Source organism: Sminthopsis crassicaudata, chromosome 3 (genome assembly GCF_048593235.1).
Source record: "Sminthopsis crassicaudata isolate SCR6 chromosome 3, ASM4859323v1, whole genome shotgun sequence".
Lineage (NCBI taxonomy): Eukaryota > Metazoa > Chordata > Mammalia > Dasyuromorphia > Dasyuridae > Sminthopsis > Sminthopsis crassicaudata.
In genome coordinates, this window is record NC_133619.1 from 230009211 (window position 1) to 230032131 (window position 22921).

The window sequence follows — 22921 nt, forward strand, 5'->3', positions numbered from 1 at the left end:
AAACAAAATAATAGAAGAGCTTTTATAAGATTAAGATTAGAGAATGATAAATCCTCCCTCTACACACACACACACACACACACACACACACACACACACACACACACACACGCAATTTTTTTAACTTTGATAGATTATTTTATTCAACTCACAGAATCTCTTTTTAAAATTTTTTTAACATTTTATTTTAATAATACATTATTTTTCCAATTACATGTAAAGATGATTCTCGGAATTAATTTTTTGGGTAAGATTTTGAATTCCAATTTTTTTTCTTTCCCTTTCTTTCCTCTCCCTCTTCTCTGTGCTAGCAAGCAATCTGTCTTTTTTAAAGTTTATTATAATTTTTTACTAAAGCTTTTTATTTACAATATATATATATATATATATATATATATATATATATATATATATGCACACACACACACACACACACACATTGACTCTTGCAAAACTTTGTTTCAAATTTTCCCCTTCTTCCTTCCACCCATTCTCCCCTAGATGGCAGGTAGTGCAATACATGTTAAATGTTAAATGTTAAAATATATGTTAAATCCAATATACGTATACATATTTATACAGTTATCTTGTTGCACAAAAAAATCAGATCAAGAAGGAAGAAAAAAAAGTGAGAAAGAAAATAAAATGCAAGCAAACAACAACAAAGAGAGTCCATATTCTGTACCGATGGTTCTTGCTCTGAGTGTAAATGGCTCTTTTCATCACTGAACAAGTGGAACTGGTTTGAATCATCTCATTGTTGAGAGAGCCACATCTATCAGAATTGATCAAGGTATAGATAGTCTTGTTCACAATATCTCTTTTAAAAAGTTTTATTAATGTGTTTTAAAAATTACAAATACTTAAAGATTTCCCTCATATTCTGAGATCCTTGTAATAAAATAAAACTAATACAGTGACCTCATCTGATAGGATATGCAACATTTTTATTCCTCATATTCTGAGATCCTTGTAATAAAATAAAACTAAAACTAATACAGTGACCTCATGTAACATTTCACATCTGTAACACTTCCCTGTTCTCTGTTGTTCTTTAGTTTTTTAAAATACATTTTCTCTCCTTCCTACCTCTCAGCACCAAGAAAGGAAAAACAATAAATTTCTTGTGTAACAATATGCATTGTCAAACAAAACAAATTCCTCAACGTCTTACAAATGACATATAAAATTATACTCAATGACATACAAAATTATATATATCATTTTGTACCCTAAATCCTTCACTTCTTTGTAATAGATTGTATGTTTCATATTTTTCAAAAGAGGGAAGAGAACAGAATCTTAAAGCTATTATTCAGTTAATGTGATTTCAATTCCTAGGAAAACTCTAAAAAAGTCATTAAAGAGATGGTTGGTAAATATCTAGATAAAGAAGCAATTATGAGTCTCCATTTTCTTTTTTGACAGGATTATTAAACTGGTAGATTTGGGAAATATTATGGATGTAATTTACCTAGATTTTAACAGGTCTTTTGATTTTTACCATTTCACAGGGAAGATGCGGAAATGGATTTGGTGACAATACAACCAGATAGATTGTTTGGCTTCAAAGATTAATTGTTAATGATTCAATTAATGTTGCAGGAGAATAGAACTAAGTGATCTAGGCTTAGCCTTGCAGTCCTCAATATATATATATATATGTTTTTTAACATTGATTTGTGTACAGGCATAGATGGCATGTTAATTTCATTTACAAGTCGTATAAAGCCGGGAGCGATAGTTAACCGAGTTGGTGGCAGCATCCCAAAGGATTTCAAAAAGCTAGAGTATTTTGCCAAATATTCTAAGACTGAGTTAAATAGTATAGCAGTAACATATACACTTCACAAGTGTCGAATAGAGGAGGCATGAATAGATATCAACTTCTCTGAAAAACATCTAGAGATTATAGTAGATTTAAAAGTCCATTATTGAATCAGTATTATGATGTGACAGCCAGAAAAACTGATTTAATCTTGAGTTACATTGAGAGTCATAGCTTCTAGAAGTCAGTGATAGTTTTTTTTTTTTCCTGCACTCATCAGAACTCATTTGAAGTTTTGTGTTCATTTCTGAGCATTGTGGTTAAAAATAGACATTGATAAACTGGAAAGTGTCCAAAATAGGGCATTAGTGAAAGACCTTGAGTGCTTGATCTGTAACAATAAATCCCAGGAACTGCTGTTGTTTAACTTGGAGAAGAAAAGGCTCAGGGGACTCATATTGGCTCACTTGCTATAATTTCTGGTATGTAATAACTTTTTTAAAAATTGTAATGCTATTCATTTCTCATTTCTTACATGTGACATATGCTAAAATTTTGGTTCCTTCCTTAAAACATTACTTCCTTGGCCATCCTCTCTTAAACCACACTATAGATATATTTTTTTCCCTACCCCAACTCATCATGGTATGAAAGTCTGAATACTCCTTTTTACAATTAAAATATCCACACTCCCTCCATTACCATCACTAATAACCTTTCCTCATTGAGGTTCATGCTACCCAAATTTATTAATGAATCCATATGTTATTAGGGATCCCGATATCAGCTTATCTTTCAAAGCTTAACTCAACATCTTTTCCCCAAAATATAATCTCACTTGAGCTTTGCAACAAACCTGTGAGGTAGATGCTGTTATACCTATTTTATAGTTGAGAAAAATGCATTTCAGAAAGATTAATTGATTCATCCATAATCATGCATAATTAGTGCAAGATACAAGTTTTGAAACCAGATTTGCTTTGCTGGAGGAAGTATCATCATGAGTCAGAATTAAACATGGACACTATGAAAAAATACTTGTAACAGGAATTTTTTTATTTCTTTCTTTTTCATTTGGAAGGAAAGAGTATGAAAGGAAAAAAGTAGAAATATAATTTTATTTAAAAATATGATAGCTGTTAAACAATTTGAAGGGCTGTTATGAGTAAAAGTTTCAGTTTGCTTCTATTGTCTCTAAGAGGCAAATCTTAAGACAGTGGATAAAAGTTGAAGAAAGGCAAACTTTGGTTTAATATAATGGAAAACTTAGCAAAAATTAAAGCAGCTAAGTGGCGCAGTGGATAGAGTACCAGCCCTGAATCAGTAGGACCTGAGTTCAAATGTGATCTGTAAAAAGGTTTTTTTTTGTTGTTGTTTGTTTTTAATACAAGGAAAGTTGCTCTGGCCAATTTAATTTAGTCTTTGGTAACTCTTCATATCTAAAATTTCATTAGACAGTTTCTCTAATAGTACAGCTGGTATATAGTTGAGTTTGCTAAGTTATACAGGACTGGATAAACCCCAGGAACATCTTTGAAGCCTATTTTTTTTTTCCTTAGTTACCAGATACTATTTCCTCATGTAATTTTCCCCTTATACTGTGGCTCATTAAATTTTTTATTCACTTTCTTGCTTCACTCTTCTCCTTTTATCCTAGGTACTTTCTTTTCTAAATAGTTAATGTTAAGTAACATAGTTAAGTAACAAGTATATAGGTATTATTTTCTAATTTCATCCACCTACAAGAAAGGAGAGTCTCAGTCTCCACATTTTGGGAGAAGATATAAACCTAAGAACTTGATCCAGAAGCCAGCTCTGTTTGAAAGTCTGCTACTTAAGACATTTTTATTAAGTGCCTTATAGTTTAGAGTAATTTTTTTTACATTTCTTTATTTTTTTTTTATTATATATATATATATATATATATTTTATAATATTATCCCTTGTATTCATTTCTTTATTTTTTATAATTATACCTTTTTATTTACAAGATAAAGGCATAGATAATTTTTCAGCACTGACAATTGCAAAACCTTTCATTTCACTTTTTCCCCTGCTTCCCTCCACTCCCTCCCCCAGATGGCAGGTAGACTAATACATGTTAAATATGTTACAGAGTATATGTTAAATACAATATATGTAGACATGTCCATATAGTTATTTTGCTGCACAAGAAGAATCAGACTGAAATAGCATACAATTAACCTGTGAAGGAAATAAAAAATGGGTGGACAAAAATAGAAAAATTGGGAATTCTATGTAGTGGTTCACACTCATTTCCCAGAGTTCTTTCTCTGAGTGTAGCTGGTTCAATTCATTACTGCTCTATTGGAACTGATTTAGTTCATCTCATTGTTGAAGAGGGCCACATCCATCAGAATTGATCATCATATAATTGTTTTGAGGTATATAATAATCTCCTGGTCCTGCTCATTTCACTCAGCATCAGTTCATGTAAGTCTCTCCAGGACTTTCTGAAATCATCCTTTTGGTCATTTCTTATAGAACAATAATATTCCATAATATTCATATACCACAATTTATTCAGCCATTCTCCAATTGATGGACATCCATTCCAGTTTCTGGCCAATACAAAGAGGAGTGCCACAAACATTCTTGCACATTCAGAAGCCGTTACCTTCTTTAAGAGCTCGCTGGATATAAGCCCAGAAGTAATACTGCTGGATCAAACAGTATGCACAGTTTGATAACTCTTTGAGCATAGTTCCAAATTACTTTCCTGAATGGCTGGATGTATTCACAATTCTACCAACAGTGTATCAGTGTCCCAGTTTTCCCACATCCCCTCCAACATTCCACATTATCTTTCCCTGTCATTCTAGCCAATCTGACAGATGTGTAGTGGTATCTTGGAGTTGTCTTCATTTGCATTTCTCTGATTAATAATGACTTGGAACATATGGCTAGAAATAGTTTCAATTTCTTCATCTGAGAATTATCTGTTCATATCCTTTGACCCTTTATCAATTGGAGAATGGCTTGAGTTCTTATAAAGTAGAGTCAGTTCTCTATATATTTTGGAAATGAGGCCTTTATCAGAACATTTGACTGTAAAAATGTTTTCCTAGTTTAGTGCTTCCCTTCTAATCTTGTCTACATTAGTTTTGTTTGTACAAAAATGTTTCAATTTGATATAATCTAAATGTTCTATTTTGTGATCAATCATGACCTCTAGTTCTTCTTTGATCACAAATTTCTTCCTCCTTCACAAGTCTGAGAGGTAAACTATCCTATGTTCTTCTAATTTATTTATAATCTCATTCTTTATGCCTAGATCATGAACTCATTTTGACCTTATCTTGGTGTACTGTGTTAAGTATGGGTCATTGCATAGTTTCTCCCATACTAGTTTCCAATTTTCCCAGCAGTTTTTGTCAAACAGTGAATTCTTATCCCAAAACCTGGGGTCTTTGGATTTGAGTTACTATTTTTTGTCCTTTGAACCTAACCTATTCCACTGATCAACTAGTCTATTTCTTAGGCAATACCAAATGGTTTTGGTGAGTGCTGCTTTATGATACAATTTTTAGATCTGGTACAGCTAGGCTACCCTCATTTGTTTTTTTTTATTTTTATTTTTATTTTATTTATTTATTTATTTATTTGTTTTTATTAGTTCCCTTGAAAGTCTTGACCGTTTGTTCTTCCGATGAATTTTGTTGTTATTTTTTCTGGTTCATTAAAATAGATTTTTGGGAGCCTGATTCATTTAGCACTAAATAAATAGATTAGTTTTGATAGTATTGTCATCTTTATTATATTTGCCCTATCTAAGAGCACTTAATATTTTTCCGGTGGGTTAGATCTGACTTTATTTGTGTGGAAAATGTTTTATAGTTTTGCTCATATAGTTCCTGATTTTCCCTTGGCAGATAGATTTCCAAATATTTTATACTATCAGTAGTTCTTTAAATTTCTCGATGTAACTCGAACCGTTGGATTTTGTTAGTGATATATAAGAATGCTGATGATTTATGTGGGTTTTATTTTATATCCTGCAACTTTGCTAAAGTTGTGGATTATTTCTAAAAGCTTTTTAGTAGAATCTCTGGGGTTCTCTAAGTATACCATGATGTCATCTGCAAAGAACAATGATTTGATTTCCTCATTACCTACTCTAATTCCTTTAATCTCTTCCTCAACTCTTATTGCCGAAATTAGCATTTCTAATACAATATTGAATGTTAATGGTGATAGTGAGCAACCTTATTTCACTCCTGATCTTATTGGGAATGGTTCCAGTTTATCCCCATTACATATGATGTTTACTGATTGTTTTAAAATAGATGCTACTAAATATTTTAAGAAAAAGTCCATTTATTCATATATTCTCAAGTGTTTTTAATAGGAATGGATGTTGGATTTTATCAAATGCTTTTCTGCATCTATTGAGATGATCATATGGTTTTTGTTAATTTGGCTATTGATGTAGTCAATTATACTAATAGTTTTCCTAATATTGAACCAGCCCTGCATTGATGGTATAAATCTTACTTGATCATGGCATATCATCCTGGGGATGATTTTCTGTAGTCTTTTTGCTAATATCTTCTTTAAGATTTTAGCATCAACAATAGGGAGATTGGTCTACAATTTTCTTTCTCTGTTTCAACCTACCTGGTTTAGCTATCAGTACCATGTCTGTGTCATAAAAGGAATTTGGTAGGAATCCTTCATTCCCTATTTTTTTCAAATATTTTATATAACATTGTAGTTAATTGTTCTTTGAATGTTTGGTAGAATGCACATGTAAATCCATCTGGTTCTGGGGATTTTTTTCTTAGTTTAGGATTAGGATTAATAGCTTGTTCTATTTCTTTTTCTGAAATGGGACTACTTAAGCAATTTACTTCTTCCTCTGTTAATCTGGGAAGCTTATATTTTTGAAGGTAGTCATCCATTTCACTTAGGTTATCAAATTTATTGGCATAAAGAATGTTTGTGGCAGTCCTCTTTGTAGTGGCCAGAAATTGGAAACTGAGTGGATGCCCATCAATTGGAGAATGGCTGAATAAATTGTGGTATATGAATATTATGGAATATTATTGTTCCATAAGAAATGGCCAACAGGAGGATTTCAGAAAGGCCTGGAGACACTTACATGAACTGATGCTGAGTGAAATGAGCAGGACCAAGAGATCATATATACTTCAACAACAATACTATATGATGATCAATTCTGATGAACATGACCATCTTCAACAATGAGATAAACTAAATCATTTTCAATAGAGCAGTAATGAATTGAACCAGCTATACCCAGAGAAAGAACTCTGGCAGATGATTATGAACCACTACATAGAATTCCCAATCCCTCTATTTTTCTCCCCCTGCATTTTTTATTTCCTTCACAGGCTAATTGTACACTATTTCAAAATTCGATTCATTTTGTAGAGCAAAATAACTGTTTGGACATGTATAAGTATATTGTATTTCATTTATACTCTAACATATTTAACATGTATTGGTCAGCCATCTTGGGGAAGGGGTGGGGGGAAGGAGGGGAAAAATTGAAACAAAAGGTTTGGCAATTGTCAATGCTGTAAAATTACCCATGCATATATCTGGTAAATAAAAATTATAATTAAAAAAAAAGAAAAAATAATTTATTGGCATAAAGTTGGGCAAAGTAAGTCCTTATTATTGCTCTAATTTCCTCTTTATATGGTGGAAAGTTCTCCCTTTTCGTTTTTAAGACTAACAATTTGATTTTCCTCTTTCCTTTTTCTAATTAGATTTACCAAAAGTTTATGTTTTATTGGTTTTTTCATAAAACCAATTCTTAGTTTTATTTATTAATTCAATAGTTTTGTTACTTTTAATTGTATTAATTTCTCCTTTTAATTTTAGAATTTCAAGTTTAGTATTTGATTGGGTGGGTTTTAATTTGTTTTTTTTTAGCTTTTTAATTTGCAAGCCCAATTCATTGATCTTCTCTTTTTCTATTTTAATCAAGTACGCCTCTAAAGATAGAAAATTTCCCCTTATTACGGCTGCATCCCACAAATTTTGCTGTGATGTCCCATTGTTGTCATTTTCTTGGGTGAAATTATTGTGTGATTTGCTGTTTCACCCAATCATTCTTTAGGATGAGATTATTTAGTTTCCAATTACTTTTTGGTTTATTTACTCCTAGCTTTTTGTTGACTGTAGTTTTTATTACATCATGATCTGAAAAGAAAGCATTTGCTATTTTCTGCCTTCTTGAGAAGTCTTTTTATTTTGTCACTTATCGCACTTCAGAGATGTCCTATGCTTTCTCTTCATTTTGAAGAGGCAACATTTCCTAGCAGAATTGTCCTGATAGTTTCCTTTGAATGTAGTATAACAGAATAGAAAAATGACTGTACTTGAATATAGGACGTTCTGAACTTACCAAATTTTCAGCTGAGTTTACAAATGGATAGTGTTATGTGGTTAGAGGATATAACTGAGACTAAGAAAGCATATTCTGTTGTCATTTAGCACTAATTTCCTAGGATACTTTTAAAGAATAACTTTTCTGAGAAGTTTCTGTCATCTGTATTACGGGAATAATAGAACTCTTATGTCATGAGGTTTAATTTGCCTGTAAATTTAAATTTTATTTAAGAAACTAGAATGAGAGGTAATATGGATGGTATTATTACTATTATCCTTCTAGGGACTGACATTTTCTAGTTAGCTACATTTTTGTATTGTACAACAGAACAGTGAAACTCATGAACCATCTGGTTTATAGAAACCTCAATTAATAGCTTTTTCTCTTTAATATATGCTGACTTTTATGGCATGATATAAAGTAAATTTAACTATGTTAAAATTATTGGTGGGTCAAAACTAATTAGTTTATATATATATGCCTTTTGTTGTGTATATTTTATATAAATATGAATATTTGTGAAATTCTTTTTTTTTCCTTAAATCTACTCTTGCACATTAAAGAGTCAATTTGGTAGACTACAGTTCTTAATACCATTAAGTATTTTAAAAGTTACAACTAGTATACTTTTTTATAGGTTTATACAGGCTATAATTAGTATATGAATTCAGTGCTTTGTAAACTAACAAACATGTATAATAGAATTAAGTAAAAACAAAAAAAAATTAGGCAAACAAAACTGAATATGGTGAATTAATTAACTATGTATGAACCCTATGGCATCTTTTTAAAAATTCTGTACTATTTTGAATTTCCAACTTTAGTTTTCACTCTCCATTTTTGTACTTTGTGACCCTTAATTATTTTGGTTTTGTACAAAAATTACTCTGAATATATCCAGAAGAAATAGTTGTCAATTAATTGCAGTTCCTTCTCTGTAGTCAGGAGAAAATTGGTTGTTTGGCCTCTTGCCATATTGCAATTGGCATATTGCAACTTCAGTTTAATATTTCATGGAAAATTCAGTTTTTCTTAGAATACTTTACTAATATAACAGTAGGAACATTTTTCTTTTTAATTTTTTGGTGACATAGAATTTAAAGTCTTTCTAGATCTCTCATTTTTAATCAAAGAATCACAGGATCTTAGAACTGGATGGGACTCAGAGATCTAGTCTTGTTGAAGCACAAGGTTCTGAGAGAGTGGTTTGGAATGTGAAAAACTCACAAAGGCTTTCTCCTAGCCAAAAGGAGTTGTTTATTTCATCAAAGGACCCTTGGGGCTAATTAAGGTGATTTAGCAGGAATTGTCCTTGAAGAGAACACAATTTAAAGGTTGGAGGCCTGGAGGGAAAGGGCAATTATGTGCAGGATATAGACAGTGTAGGAATTAGGGAGGGTCCTTGTTGAAAAGAAATTGGCAAATGATATATATCTACCTCAGCAACTGCATGACGGGAATACAGAAATAGGACTATGCTAATGCAGAGTAATGATGGTGCCTTATTCATAAGAATGACTTGTTGGGCAAGAATATGCTATAATGCATATGATCTAGTGAAGGAAAGTTCCCTTATTTGGAGAGTCCTTATTGATTTGGTGGGTTGGGCAAGCCTTGGTCATGCTTACAAGATGTAACCCTACATCCCTTGTTTGTGTAGGATAAGATTCACAATGAATAGGTGGGCTTTGGTAAAGTTCACATCATTCTCAAGAGCTGCACCATATCAGCCTAGTGTATATTGGTGTCTCCCATTTCTCCCATCTTGCTTATATGTTATTATTTCTTTGAATCACTGTTGCCCCCTCCACCAAGAATTCCTTAAGATCATGGACAGCATCATGTTTTATTTGTATATTCTTAATCATGTATCATAGACTTAGTATATAATAGGCATTAAATTTTGTGTGAAACTGTGGCAGTTACTGATTTTTACTAGTTACTTTGATTTGCTTAAGCTCCCATACTATTGAGGAGACCAGACTGACCTGGGAATCAAAAGCAGGAGACAAAATGAGCATTCCCTACTGAGCACATTAGGAATTCCTTACAGTATCATACTTAGCCTGAAATTTTTCCTTCTGTGCTATAGAACCAGTTCGAACTAGCTCATTTCTACCTCCAGCCCAGTGACCAAAACTGATAAGACCACCATACTCCTAAAAATTGACCCAGCCCAGGGATAAGCTGATAAGACCACTATGCCATTACCTCCACTCTGTGACTTGTGATTTTTGTCTTGATAACCTGATTATACCCCTCCACTCTTTTGATTTTTGTCTTTGTAATCCCTACTGCCTATACCCATCCTGAGCTCAGTTCTAACTGTGTTCCCATGTGTACATGTATACATTTCTGCCTTCTTGGGAGGAATAGACCCATGGATCCAACTTAATTGTCTTTCTTAGACTAAACTCTGAAAAAGTTTTACTATTGTCACAAAACATGAAGCAACAAGAGCACATTGGTTGACAGAATCAGAATTGATATAGACCCTAAAAAGCCAAGTCTGATAAGATTTAAAGCTCTTCACTTGAATTTTAAAACCCTAATTCACAAATAAAGGTTGGAAAAGAAGGAATTAGAAAATAGCTAGCCTACCTCACTGGCTGTTTGATGTAAGAATAAAATGAAACCGAAGATGGTGTGGGATAGTGATAAAAGTATTCGAGTTGATATTGATTTAATTTGAAGTAAAAGGGATTTGTTCAAATATTGATTATGCTACTTACTGCCTGGGTAAACTTGGACTAGTCCTTTAATCTGCCTAAATTTCTTCATTTTAAAATTAAGGAATTGAGATTGGTGACTTTTCAGGTGTCTTCCATTTCAAGAGCCATAATCCTATGAATTAAATATAATTTGAAAATATTTTTAAAACTATAAATCTTTTCAGAAATGCAAGGATTCAAAAAATTAAGCTATGCCTGCTTGTTTTTGTTCTGCTGTTACCCATGACAGGGAATCATCTATATTGAGCACTGAAAAATAGCATAAACCAATACTCTGTAGAATCCATCAACTAACACTTTTAGGTAATAAGATCATTCTACTTTCTTTTTACTTTATAATGACCCTAGACTTGGAGTCATGAAGTCTGAGTTGTAAAAAGGGAGTGATAATATTTGTGTATACTTCACAGAGTTACTGTAAGAAAAATGCTTTGCATACTTTAAAGCACTATAGAAATGTAAGTAGCAGTTGTTATTCTTTATTAGCAATGTATATTTAAATAGGTTTTTGAAATGTAGTCACCTTAGGTAATGTATTTGGTAAAAGCTGTAATGATATTTTAGGAGATCAACCCTTAAACCATGTCCTTTTAATTGAAGAATTATTCTTCGTACATATTGTGTGGCTCAGAATGGTGAGTGATCACCATATAATAATAATAATAATAATAATTATTATTATTATTTTTAAAAGCTAGAGAAATCTATAGGAGCAAAACAAAGGTTTATCATACATACTGTCTTAAGAAAAGCGGCTATTTCTACAATAGAACAAGCAATGGAAAGGAGGAGGCACCTTTTGGGATAGGTTTGACACTTTAAATAGTTCCTAATGCAAATACTCCTCTCACCACTAATTCTCATCCTCACTGGCTGAGGGTTTAAATGCAGGAACTACCCAGGAAATTGAAATTTTGGCCAATAGGTACATAGCTGCCCATATTTGATAGAGGTAGAAAGAAAATGATGTCATGGGAGAATAGCAGGAAGGGGAAGTAAGTCCTCAGATCAATGCCCAAGGACTACCTTCAGGCCTACTCCAGCTCTGGGGTAGATGAAGCCTTACTGGATTTTCACAACTGTCTTACTCCTCATTCAATATAAAGAGATTTAAGGTTTCCAAACTTTCTACTAGCTAACTCACCATCTAGAAGATAATGTTATTTTGTAATATTTCAAAGTATTCTGAACATTTTGATTTGCTTCTAAAATGTGATCAATGAGTAAGGGTTTATTTTATGAAAGAAAAAAATTTTAGCCTGTTAACTTTCTCACAGTATTCATCAAATCTTAATTAGTATCTTTTAATGTTGAAAAGCTAAAACTTATATTAATCTTCTTTAGTAGTACGTGAAATGTAAATGTAATTGATGAGGTGCAAATGAGAAGACACTTGAAAATTGGGATGGGGAATCCCCTCTGGTTGGAGCAGGTCCAATGAGAAAGAATTTGAAAACCTGAGATCTGAATGGCAGAAAAGGGAATTGTATTGTTCATTAAAAAGGAAGCTTTCTTAGTGGCCAAAACTTCTCATTAGGAATTTGGCAAAGGTGGATTAACAGACCCCTAATTATATGGGTAAATGTTGGCCTGGGGTGTACTGGGCTAGAATTCTGGAGAAATGTACTTGAAATAAGGATTCTTACAACAAAGTGTTAACTCAATGGAACTGATAAAACAATGGTTATCTAGTTTAGCATGTGAGTTCTCTAGTTCAGTATGATTGATTTGATCTTACAACAAATAATGGTTCCCTAGTGATACAATAATTGGTTTATACTCAGTATACTGTAATGATGTAATTGTAATAGAATATATAAACTGGGGACAAATTCAGCTAGAGGCATAGAAGACTTGACCAGCCTCCTGGTGACTCTCCTGTCTCCTGCATTTCCTCCACTGAAACCAAGACCCATTCTGGAGGGCTTCCAGAAAGCTAGCAGAGCCCCAGATAAAGGAGACAGACTGTGAAGGACTATGGCTTTATCTCTGACTGTTCTCTGGTGATTATTCTGCTGAGACCAATATTGGTCTGAAGGCCCTCCAGAAAGCTAACCAGGACATTACACTGGGGTTGGAAGCTGCTTGAGCTAATCATTAGAAGACCATCAGGCAGAGTTTTCCAATTGAATAAAATCACTTAACTGGGAGTTTGAAGGCTTTCCCAGAGTCTGGGAACTCCCTGAAGAGGATCCAGGCCACCCCCAAAAGATCTCAGTTTCAAAGAATGGTGATTTGAACAAGATCATCTCCAATTGAATGAAACCACTTAACTTGGAAGGGACTTGTCTGGGAAAGGTGTAATGCCAGCCTCCTAACTCTGTGGGACCTCCAAAATGTAATGCCAGAGAAACTGAGGCAAGATAGAGATCAGAGAGTTTTTAGTATTTGATTTGGATTTCTGACTGGGAGAGATAGTCTGGAGGCAGAGCAGAATCCATTCTGCCTCCAGGGTTGAATTGAACTTTCATTTCAAAGAATCCTGCATTGAATGTGAGATTCCAATGAGTTACATATGGCTCCAGGTGATCAGGGGAGACAAAGGAAAGGGGTGGAGTCCAAACATTGCTTAGTGTGGGAATTTCCAGGAATGGACCATCAATTGGGCTCTGACAGGTTGGGGGTAGGACCATGAATTTGGATAAACTGGGAGTGAAGGGGGTAGTCACTAGAGACAAAGTCTGGAATTTAGAGATACATAAGTGACCCGACCTGCGGGTGTCGAACTAAGGGGGTCTGAAGCTGCGTGTCAACCTGTAAGCAAAGCTAGTAAGGCAACAACCTGGGAATGGGTGAAGAAAGCAAGAGGCGGAGACAACTCTGTGCAAAGCAGAATAGCTCATTTATTGGAGGAAAGTACAAGGCTTATATATGTTTCCAGAGTATAGGTTTGAAAAAACAGTTCTGTGACTACGTGACAAGGGGAACGTTTGGTGGCTAAGGAACATCTGGTGGTAGATATGTGTGACCTTGTGATATTTTATGGCAGGATGTTCTCATGCTTCACTGTATTGCTTATCAGTTCTTGGTATTTGGGGTGTGGGTCAGAAGCTCCAGCATGTCCCCCTTCTTTAATTAGAAAATAGGAGGGAAGGCATTTTGACTCAGAAGAATCACGTCTAGCCAATTTGAAATTTTAATTATTATAATCCTGTTGTTATGGTTTTTCTCAATTCTATGCATAGGGAGGAGAGCACTGAACAGAGCGGAGAATTAGCAGAGGCTTCTATCCCTAGGGTCAGATGGTCCACTGCGACCAACAGCTATGGGGAACACCAAATTTTTGTTGAGTTTGTCTGTCTTTGTTAGGCCGTTGAGTCATAGGTGGTCCTGTCTATTCTATGGTAGGCAGAATTCCTAATGACCATATGTATTGCAGGCCGATTTGAGACGGGTATCAAGCAGACAGTCCTGATGATCTTCCGGTGCTCGTGTGTTGCTGAGGTCAGTACCTTTCTGCCTTTCAGGGAACAGCCAGTGCATTATGAGTTTTGCATCTCCATCTCCGTATTTCTCTCCCCTAGCAAGAGTATGAGAAAGCCTGGCCTTTTATAAAGGCTTATCAGCCAATTAGAGGTTAGAATTTGAGGGACTAATTCTTATGAATATCATTTTGCCTTCTCTCTTATCAAAGGTGGGAAAAAAGATTTTTGTGAGAGTAAAGGCCAATGCCTATTGATGTACAACAATTTGCATTACATCAGATAACTGTGAGATTTTATTTAACATTATCCGATCCAAACTTTCTTGATGCCGCCAAGCAGCATTGTTTTTTATCATAAATTGTGGTAGACTCCCAGCTAAAAAAGCTACCTCCTGTTGTATTTTATATATTTGCATTTCCTCTATCACATTAAGAGCCAAATTAACCAATGATATAGCTGTATCAAAAGAACTGTCTCGTTTCATTCTAGTTAATTTTCTTATCATGTCTATAGACAAAGAAGGATTTTTACCAAAAAATTATTTAAGGGTTTGGCACATACATCTGTGCAGGTGCGGGGTACGGAAGGGCTTCTCTAGTTGACTCGTTCCGTATCGTCTGTATCTTGACAGTTCTTTATTAATTGTCTATGCCCAGGGAGGGAGCCACTCTTCTCTGGAGCACAAACATCTCTAGGAATGGCTAGTTCCTAGCATCTAGTGTCAAAAATATACAGAGTCCATGGAACGGTCAAGTTCCCATAATTTGGAAGCTGAGGCCTGTTAGATTTGAGTGAGCTTATAATCCTAATATGAAATTTTAAATTTCTTAATCATTTGGCCTTAAGATCACGAAAATAATAAGAGGACTGAGCTAGTGGGGTGAAATTAGAGTAAATTAATTTCATTTTCCAATACATAAGACAATTACACATACATAATATAACTAGAAAGAGTAATAATAATACTATGGGTATAGCTAAACTATTAAAATAAATGGTAGCGCTACCTGATCTAAATAAGAAATCATACCAATGGTGGTTAGTATCTGATGTCACTAAATGAGAGGCCTCGATAAGTTGTCCTGCAGCTATAAGAGTCTGTATTCGATGTTCATTTAATGCGCGCTGATTAGACTCTAATAGTTTCTTCATAACTAAGATCTGTTTAGGATATCCATATATATGAAGTAAAGCAAAGTAATTAGGTAAGACAAAAGGTAACACATGAAATTAATACATAACAGCCCATATCTTAACTTGACAATACACAATAGTTCCAGTACACCAAAAAAAAGTACACATAGCATTTTCAGATCATTGTTTTTCCATGCTTCTGGTAAATTAAACATATAATCCCACATTGCAACAATCTCTGAGCATTTTCTTTTTGTATCTAGGTATACATATTTTGTAAAGAGCATTTGGTCCACTTAAATAATTTACTAATATTTCCAGTAAAACCCAAACTAGTAATAATACTATCATTAAAAATCTGTAGAAATTGGTCTTGATATTTTAATGTATTTTGGTGGAGTAGGATCGTCGTAGGCAACTATTGAGCATTTACAGTCAAAGCTTGAGAAACATCTTGTCCAACACTGCACAGTCTGCTGGCCAAGTTCTCAAGGTCTATTGAATTAACTATACCCAAACCAGTTCCAGCACCACCAAATAAAGTGTCATACCAGGTTCTTTTCTTTCTAACACAATTCATCAGAGGAGGAAAAGTTACATTATTGGTACAAGTTTTAGGAACTCTTATGATTGATGGAGGATGTTTTGTAGGAGGGGGAGGTGTCAGTAATAGATATTTTATCTAATAGTGAGATTTCAATATCGCTATCAAGATTTTATATGCACAGTTCATCAGTTGCTTTTCAATGTTTGTCTCAGCTTGTTCTCTGCATTCAGTTGGGAAGTCCACACCCTCAGAGTCCACTCTCTTTCCTATGTAGCACTGCTGTATCTGGATCTGGAACAGTCCTTTCCAGCTCAGGGTCAGCTTGTCCTCCTTCCATGTCCCAACCAGGACCCCATCTCCAAGCTAGAACTCATGCACTGTTGAAACCCTAAAGGAGGAGTCTGAGCAATAAGCCTGTTTAGTTGTAAAGTTTTCAGATGTTAAAGACATAACATATTTCCTTAAAAACAAATCCTTGGTTTCAAATATTGGATACAAGGAAGAATTTTGAATCCCTTTAAATCAGTTTGCTTTCTTCAACCAGAAACAGCTGCAGCTTCCTATTGCTGCTCTACCCCTGCAAAAATACGTTCCGTCTCACAGTCACCTCTCCGTGACTACCTTTTCCAACAAGTTCCTTCTTTTCCCCACTGATTTCTTCTTGAAATCATTTGCTCCCACTAATAAATCCTTCTTAAATCACCTTTTTTTTTTTAAAACTTTAAACTTTAAGTTTCATAACCCATAATGATAACAAATTACCCAATGTTTCAGAAGCAAACCAAATAGTTTTTTTTTTTTTTTTTTTTCTGCCTGAGTGCTTCAAGGCCACTAGTAAGAAGCTTCCCAGGCGGTATTAAGCAGATAAGATTGTAATGCCGTTACTCCCCTTTAGCAGGCTTTGAAAATCTGCTTTTCAGAGAAAACTTTCCCACCAGTTTAAAATAGTTTGTTTTGTTTTACTTACAAATTGGTACAACAGGTTAAAAAGTTTAAAATCACAAACAATTTTTAAGACCAATACATTTTGAACCACTATGAAAGAATTACTATTCTGAATGAATTTCAATTTCCACAATTCAGCCTGTTATTTTTCTAAGCCTGTAACACAGAGGCTGAATTCTTATCTCTTATGAGCTTGCTAACTTTTAACACAGAACAAAAAATTCAAAGCAGACAAACATACACAGACAGACACAGAGCTCTGTTTTTTCTATCCAGGCTCTGCATGCTTTTAAGTTAAGATCCACTCCATTCTTTTTACAGAGTTTATACAGCTGTGAAGCATATACTCCTGAATCTGTTGGCTTGATATGGGCTTTAACTATTTTTTGTCCCATGCCTCATCTAACTGCATCTAAGCAGTCAGGCTGTTTGCTTCTTCTTGATTCTAAAAATCAAGGAGCACGTCTTTCTCTGTTCATTTTTGTAGAGGGAATTTTAAGAGGCAATGTGTGGGAAGGGATTGCATAGAGGCAGCACGAGACAGCGGCCGTAGATAAGATTCTGCATTGATAATTAATTGTCTTATTCCGCCGTCAGAAGCGGCACTTTCTACAACTTCATTGATTAAAGTCCAATAAGGGAAAACATTTATGGGGATGGAATCAGGTCCTTCTCATTTAAGAACTTCATTCAGATCACGACCTACTCTCTGCCATTTAGCGGGGTGTATTTCTGGACCGTTTATTATAAACCAGGGACAAATTTTGTCAATATAGATAAAGAATTTTATAAGATCCTTTTTCTTAACTTTTAAGCCTCTTTCTCTAAAGCTTTCTTTGAGATCTTATATAAAAGCTTGTTCTTTAGAGAGTTGGGAACCCATGAATGCGGCAGATGGCTTACTCACTGTTCGCAGTCTTTTGATTGCTGAAGTAGGGGGGTCTGGCCAGACGGGTACGTTCCTTGTCCTCGCCGATCTGTCGGGCTGCCACGAATCTTCAGGTCCCTGTTTGAGGGCGCCAATTGACCCGACCTGCGGGTCTCGAACTAAGGGGGTCTGAAGCCGCATGTCAACCTGTAAGCAAAGCTAGTAAGGCAACAACCTGGGAATGGGTGAAGAAAGCAAGAGGCGGAGACAACTCTGTGCAAAGCAGAATAGCTCATTTATTGGAGGAAAGTACAAGGCTTATATATGTTTCCAGAGTATAGGTTTGAAAAAACAGTTCTGTGACTACGTGACTAGGGGAACGTTTGGTGGTTAAGGAACATCTGGTGGTAGATATGTGTGACCTTGTGATATTTTATGGCAGGATGTTCTCATGCTTCACTGTATTGCTTATCAGTTCTTGGTATTTGGGGTGTGGGGCAGGGGCTCCAGCACATAAGCATATCTCTTAGTAACTTATCTGCCTATGGAATGCTAATGGTCAGTACTTCCAGCCCTAATTATCTCAATCCTAATGGTTAGGAAGGGGGTTGCAACTAGGGGAATTGAAGCAGAACAATTTAGGAAAACTGAGGCAGGACAATAAAAAGAAACTGTGGCACAACAAAGGTATGCTTTTCCCAGGGTCTGAGAGTCTCCCCAAAGGGAACACATTTTACATCTGGGCCCTCCCTAAAGGTTACATCATTTTTCCCCAAAAGATCTCAGTTTACATTATAATCATTACACGTGATTTTATAAAGCCATTTTGAAGACTATCTTCATTTTGAGATTGATTTAAATATAGCATGATATGGTATATGTTAGATGCTGTATTCGTGTTAATCATTATAGGTTTTAAAGTTTAAAATACTACAGATGCTTTTGACTAGTTTGTTTTTTTAGTAATGGTATAATAGCTCATATTTATCACATCTAGGATTTGCAAAGCACTTTATAGATATTATCTCATCTCATTATTTGAATTATTTGAATAGTAAATAACTAGCAGTCTCTTAATTAGGTAGATAAATGACCATATTAATCTTTATTCCCTATAGTTTTTTTATATATATATATGTATATATTTGAGAATACATGGAAAATGTGCCTTTTCTAAAATTGATTGCTATGCCCTCCTTTTTTTTTTTTCCTGAGGCATTTGGTGTTAAGTAACTTGCCCAGAGCAACACAGGAGGAAGTATTAAGTGTCTGAGGTCAGATTTGAACTTAGGCCCTCTTGACTTCAGGACTGGTATTCAATAGAGTACTGCACCACCTAGCCGCCTAGCTATTCCCTATTTTTCATAATTCAGTAGACATAAGCAGTGCTTATTTTACTTATGATGACTTAATATATGGATTCATTGCTTTTTTTCTTTAGTTTAGGTATTTGATCTTGGGAGTAATAGGGATTTATTTTCTCTTTTGTTCCCTTTTCCTGGTCTAATGAATTGTGGGATCATTTTCAATAGACCACATCTTATTATTATAAAAATGATAAACTAACCCCTACCTATTGATTTTTATAGAAAAAGCAGAAAATATCAGGGCTGCCCAGGTCTTCTGAATATTGGTATCCTATTTTCTTTCCTTGGTATCAATATGGGCCCACATATTTAGAATATACTTCCCAGTTTTCATTATTTTGGTTACATTTTCACATAACACTAAAGAAAGCAACATGTCATTCAAATTAAATCATCTTTTGTTACCTTGTGAAATGGTGTGGATAAATACTGAATTTTGGTTTTTCGAGTTTTGTTTTGAGAATGTATATTTCAAAATTGATAAGACATCTATCTCAGATCAAATAATTCCTTAGAAGATCAGCAAAACACCACTACTATTGTGCTTGAAATACTGTCCCTTGAAAAAAAATGTTAATAAATTGCTTTATCTCTTGTTCATCTCACTTAAGAACTTTTCTCTTTTTAGGTGTTGAGAAGCTGATCAATCACCTACATAAACACAACATTCCTATTGCTGTTGCTACTAGTTCAGCTGGATTATCTTTTGAATTGAAAACAAAAAGACACAAAGAATTCTTTAGTTTGTTTAATCATCTAGTTATGGGTGATGACCCTGAGGTGAAGAATGGCAAACCGGAGCCTGATTTGTTTCTAACTTGTGCAAAGAGATTTTCCCCTTCTCCTCCTGCTGAAAAGGTAATCTGGATATGTTGATTAGGAAGATGGTTTGTATTGCCCATTGATATTAACATTTCAGGGCAGAATTTGGAAAAAAAAATTTAGTTCAAGTGATCTTTAGAACTAGCTAACCTAAATGATTGCTTTAAAAGTTTTGGGGTTTTTGGGTTTTTTTTTTTGTTTGTTTGTTTGTTTGTTTTATTATCTATTGTCTTGTTATCTCTATTGTCTTGGGAAATGCAAATTAAAACCTTTCAGTCTTTTCCTCTTTAGAGTTTAACTTACTAGCAAGTGTTTATTTAAACCTTATTTAATTGTTTACAAATTTTAATTTTCTAATTTTAATTCTCTACTCTTTGTTAAAGCTTATTGTTTCTAGAGACAGCTAAATGGCACAGTAGATAGAATGCTATACCTGGAATCTGGGAGGCCTGAGTTCTGCTACATTCTGGGATATTTACTAAATATATGATGCTAGGCAAATCATTTAACTTCCTTATGCCTCAGTTTGCTTAGCTGTAAAATGGAGATTATAGCCTCTACCTTTTAGAGTTGTGAGGATCAAAAGAATTTTGATAGTTGTCCATTGTTTTGTAGGGTACCGCTCACATAGTAGACACTTAGTAATTGCTTGTATCCTTCCTTCTGTCAAAGGAAAGAATGTTTGAAATTGGAAAATAGCTCTTAGGTTTGTTGCATATAAAATATATAAAAGATAAAGGACTTACTATTAAAAAAGTTTTTAAATTTTCCTTTTTAATTTAGAACTATTTAACTTTGAAATCAGATATGCACTCTCTGGTCTATTTGATAAAATGTTGACAATTTGAAATGATTGATATTAGTAGTGATACTTTTGCCAATAATAATGTGCTGTCATTTGTATTCTAAGATGATATATTCACTGACCCACTATTTGGTACCAAATGTACCATTTGTTTATTTAATAATAATGTTGGATTATTCTTTTCTAAGCTTCTGTTTGCTATCTTCTCATCTAAGTTATGTCACATATTTTGTAAGATAGATGGGTAGAGTTAAAGATAAACTATATTTGGGGAATATAATGAAGCAAGATCTTAATAGAATGGAATAAATGTAGAATAGAAAGTGATCTCATGGACTATCTAATTTAACCTCTCTTCTTATAGATAAGGAAACTAAAAGGAAGTAGAATTACATACTTAAGATCATGCAGATAATAAATATATCAAAGACAAGTATTGAGCTCAGGTCCTCCCATGCCAGAGCCAATGTTTATTCCATAACATAAGTGTTCCCATGTGAAACCAAGAGAGATTAGTCCTTTTTTATTGTTGTTGTGTTATCCTAATTTATATTGAAAAGAAAATATACTTTTGCTAATGAATTTAAATGCATTCATTAAGTATTTCACATGTTTGAGATACTAGGCTAATTAATCATATGAACATTAAAGCGTCCCTATTCCACACCTCAAATATAAACTCATGATCCTAACATCTAAAGCCCTCTGTGATCCTACTTTTCCAGCCTTTTATGCTGCTTCCCTTCATTTTTCAGTCAAACTAGACTATTCTTTGCTCCTTATTCTAATAATGGGATCATAGATTTAGAGAAGCATTAGAAGTCATCCGCTCCAAAACCCTTTATTTTACAAATTGGGAAACTGAAGCCAAGAAAGCTTTTGACTCTGAAAACTGTAAACTAGGTAGTGCCTAAAACTTCTTATTGCTTTAAATGATATGATAAGACCAGGAAAATGCAGAAGAAAGTTGAATACAAAAGGAAAGAACATGATAATTTGCTTGGATTGTGGAGGACCTTTATGATGAAAAGTTTGGTTTTCATTAGAGGAATCGTGAACAAAGGTCATAGGTCATACAGATAAACTATGTAAAGGATTCCTTGAAGAAAGAATAAATTGAAATACTGCAATATTGGAATAATATTGGAATAATGAATACTTTCCAATGTTTATTCATTAGCTAATTATTTCAACTGTACTTTGATCTTAAATCTCTTTCCTCCTAATCCTCTAACCATTCTTCTCTTGACAACTTTCAGCCCTGGATTACTCACCAGTTGCCTCCAGTTCATGAGCCCCTGAATACAGTTGGAGAAAATCTCACAATCTTGCTGAGTTCATTATAATCCATGTTATCCATTATTAGTTAACCTTTAGTACAGTAAGGCAGTCCTTTTATTCTTTTTTTTTTAAACTGCCTGTCACTTCCCATAGGAGTTATTCCAGATTCCTTCCCAAAACTCACATATTTCTCTAACCCATTTCTCTTTTAATGGTGGACTTCTCTTTTATTTACAAAAATTAAGGTTTTTTCGTATACGTTCCCTCTATTCCCCTATTCTCTTCATCTCTTACTCATCTCTTTTCTATACTAGTTTCTGTAAAAGATGTGACTCTTGCCCTTTCTCAAATCTTTTACTTCTTTATTAGTGGTTCCTTTCCTATTACCTTTCTTTTTTCGTTCCAAATTGGGGTTAAATGTCTTGCCTAGGATCACACAGTTAAATGTCAAGTGTCTGAGAGTAGGTTTGATCTCAGGTCCTCCTGACTTCAGGGCCAGTACTCTATTCATTGTGCCACCTAATTGCCCTTTCCCTGTGGCCAGTATGACCACTCAAGTTAGCATCCTAGAATTCTTAACCAAAGAAGATATTGGTAAATAATATTCTAGAAAGGAAAGGTTAACAACAAAGAATAATTTATTTTGAAAGACTGAGAATATTCCTATGTGGGGGGGGGGGGGAGTGAATCTTTAAGGTTATAGAATACTTTGAAACCTTTCTAATGAAAAAATTAGAATTCATAAAAAAAAATAGGATGACTGAATGAAATAGAAAACAGAATTGGAAATAATATTGTTTATAAAAAACATACATGAAACATAATGTTCCATCCAGAATTAAAAT

The 22921-nt window shown here is 34.1% G+C and overlaps 1 protein-coding gene and 1 long non-coding RNA gene across 2 annotated transcripts in view; one reads left to right on the forward strand and one right to left on the reverse strand.

Annotated features, from left to right (window-relative positions):
- Positions 1-22921, forward strand: part of PUDP (pseudouridine 5'-phosphatase) — a 161930-nt gene that overhangs the window by 75932 nt on the left and 63077 nt on the right. Inside the window, exon 3 of the mRNA XM_074300199.1 lies at positions 19797-20026. Within this exon, the coding sequence (XP_074156300.1) occupies positions 19797-20026 (230 nt within the window). The remainder of the gene's footprint in view (positions 1-19796; positions 20027-22921) is intronic.
- Positions 13706-18301, reverse strand: LOC141561097 (uncharacterized). Its single transcript, XR_012487963.1, has 2 exons — positions 17841-18301; positions 13706-16389 (listed from the first exon to the last, which is right to left on the reverse strand). It is a non-coding gene; the product is annotated as an uncharacterized LOC141561097 (long non-coding RNA).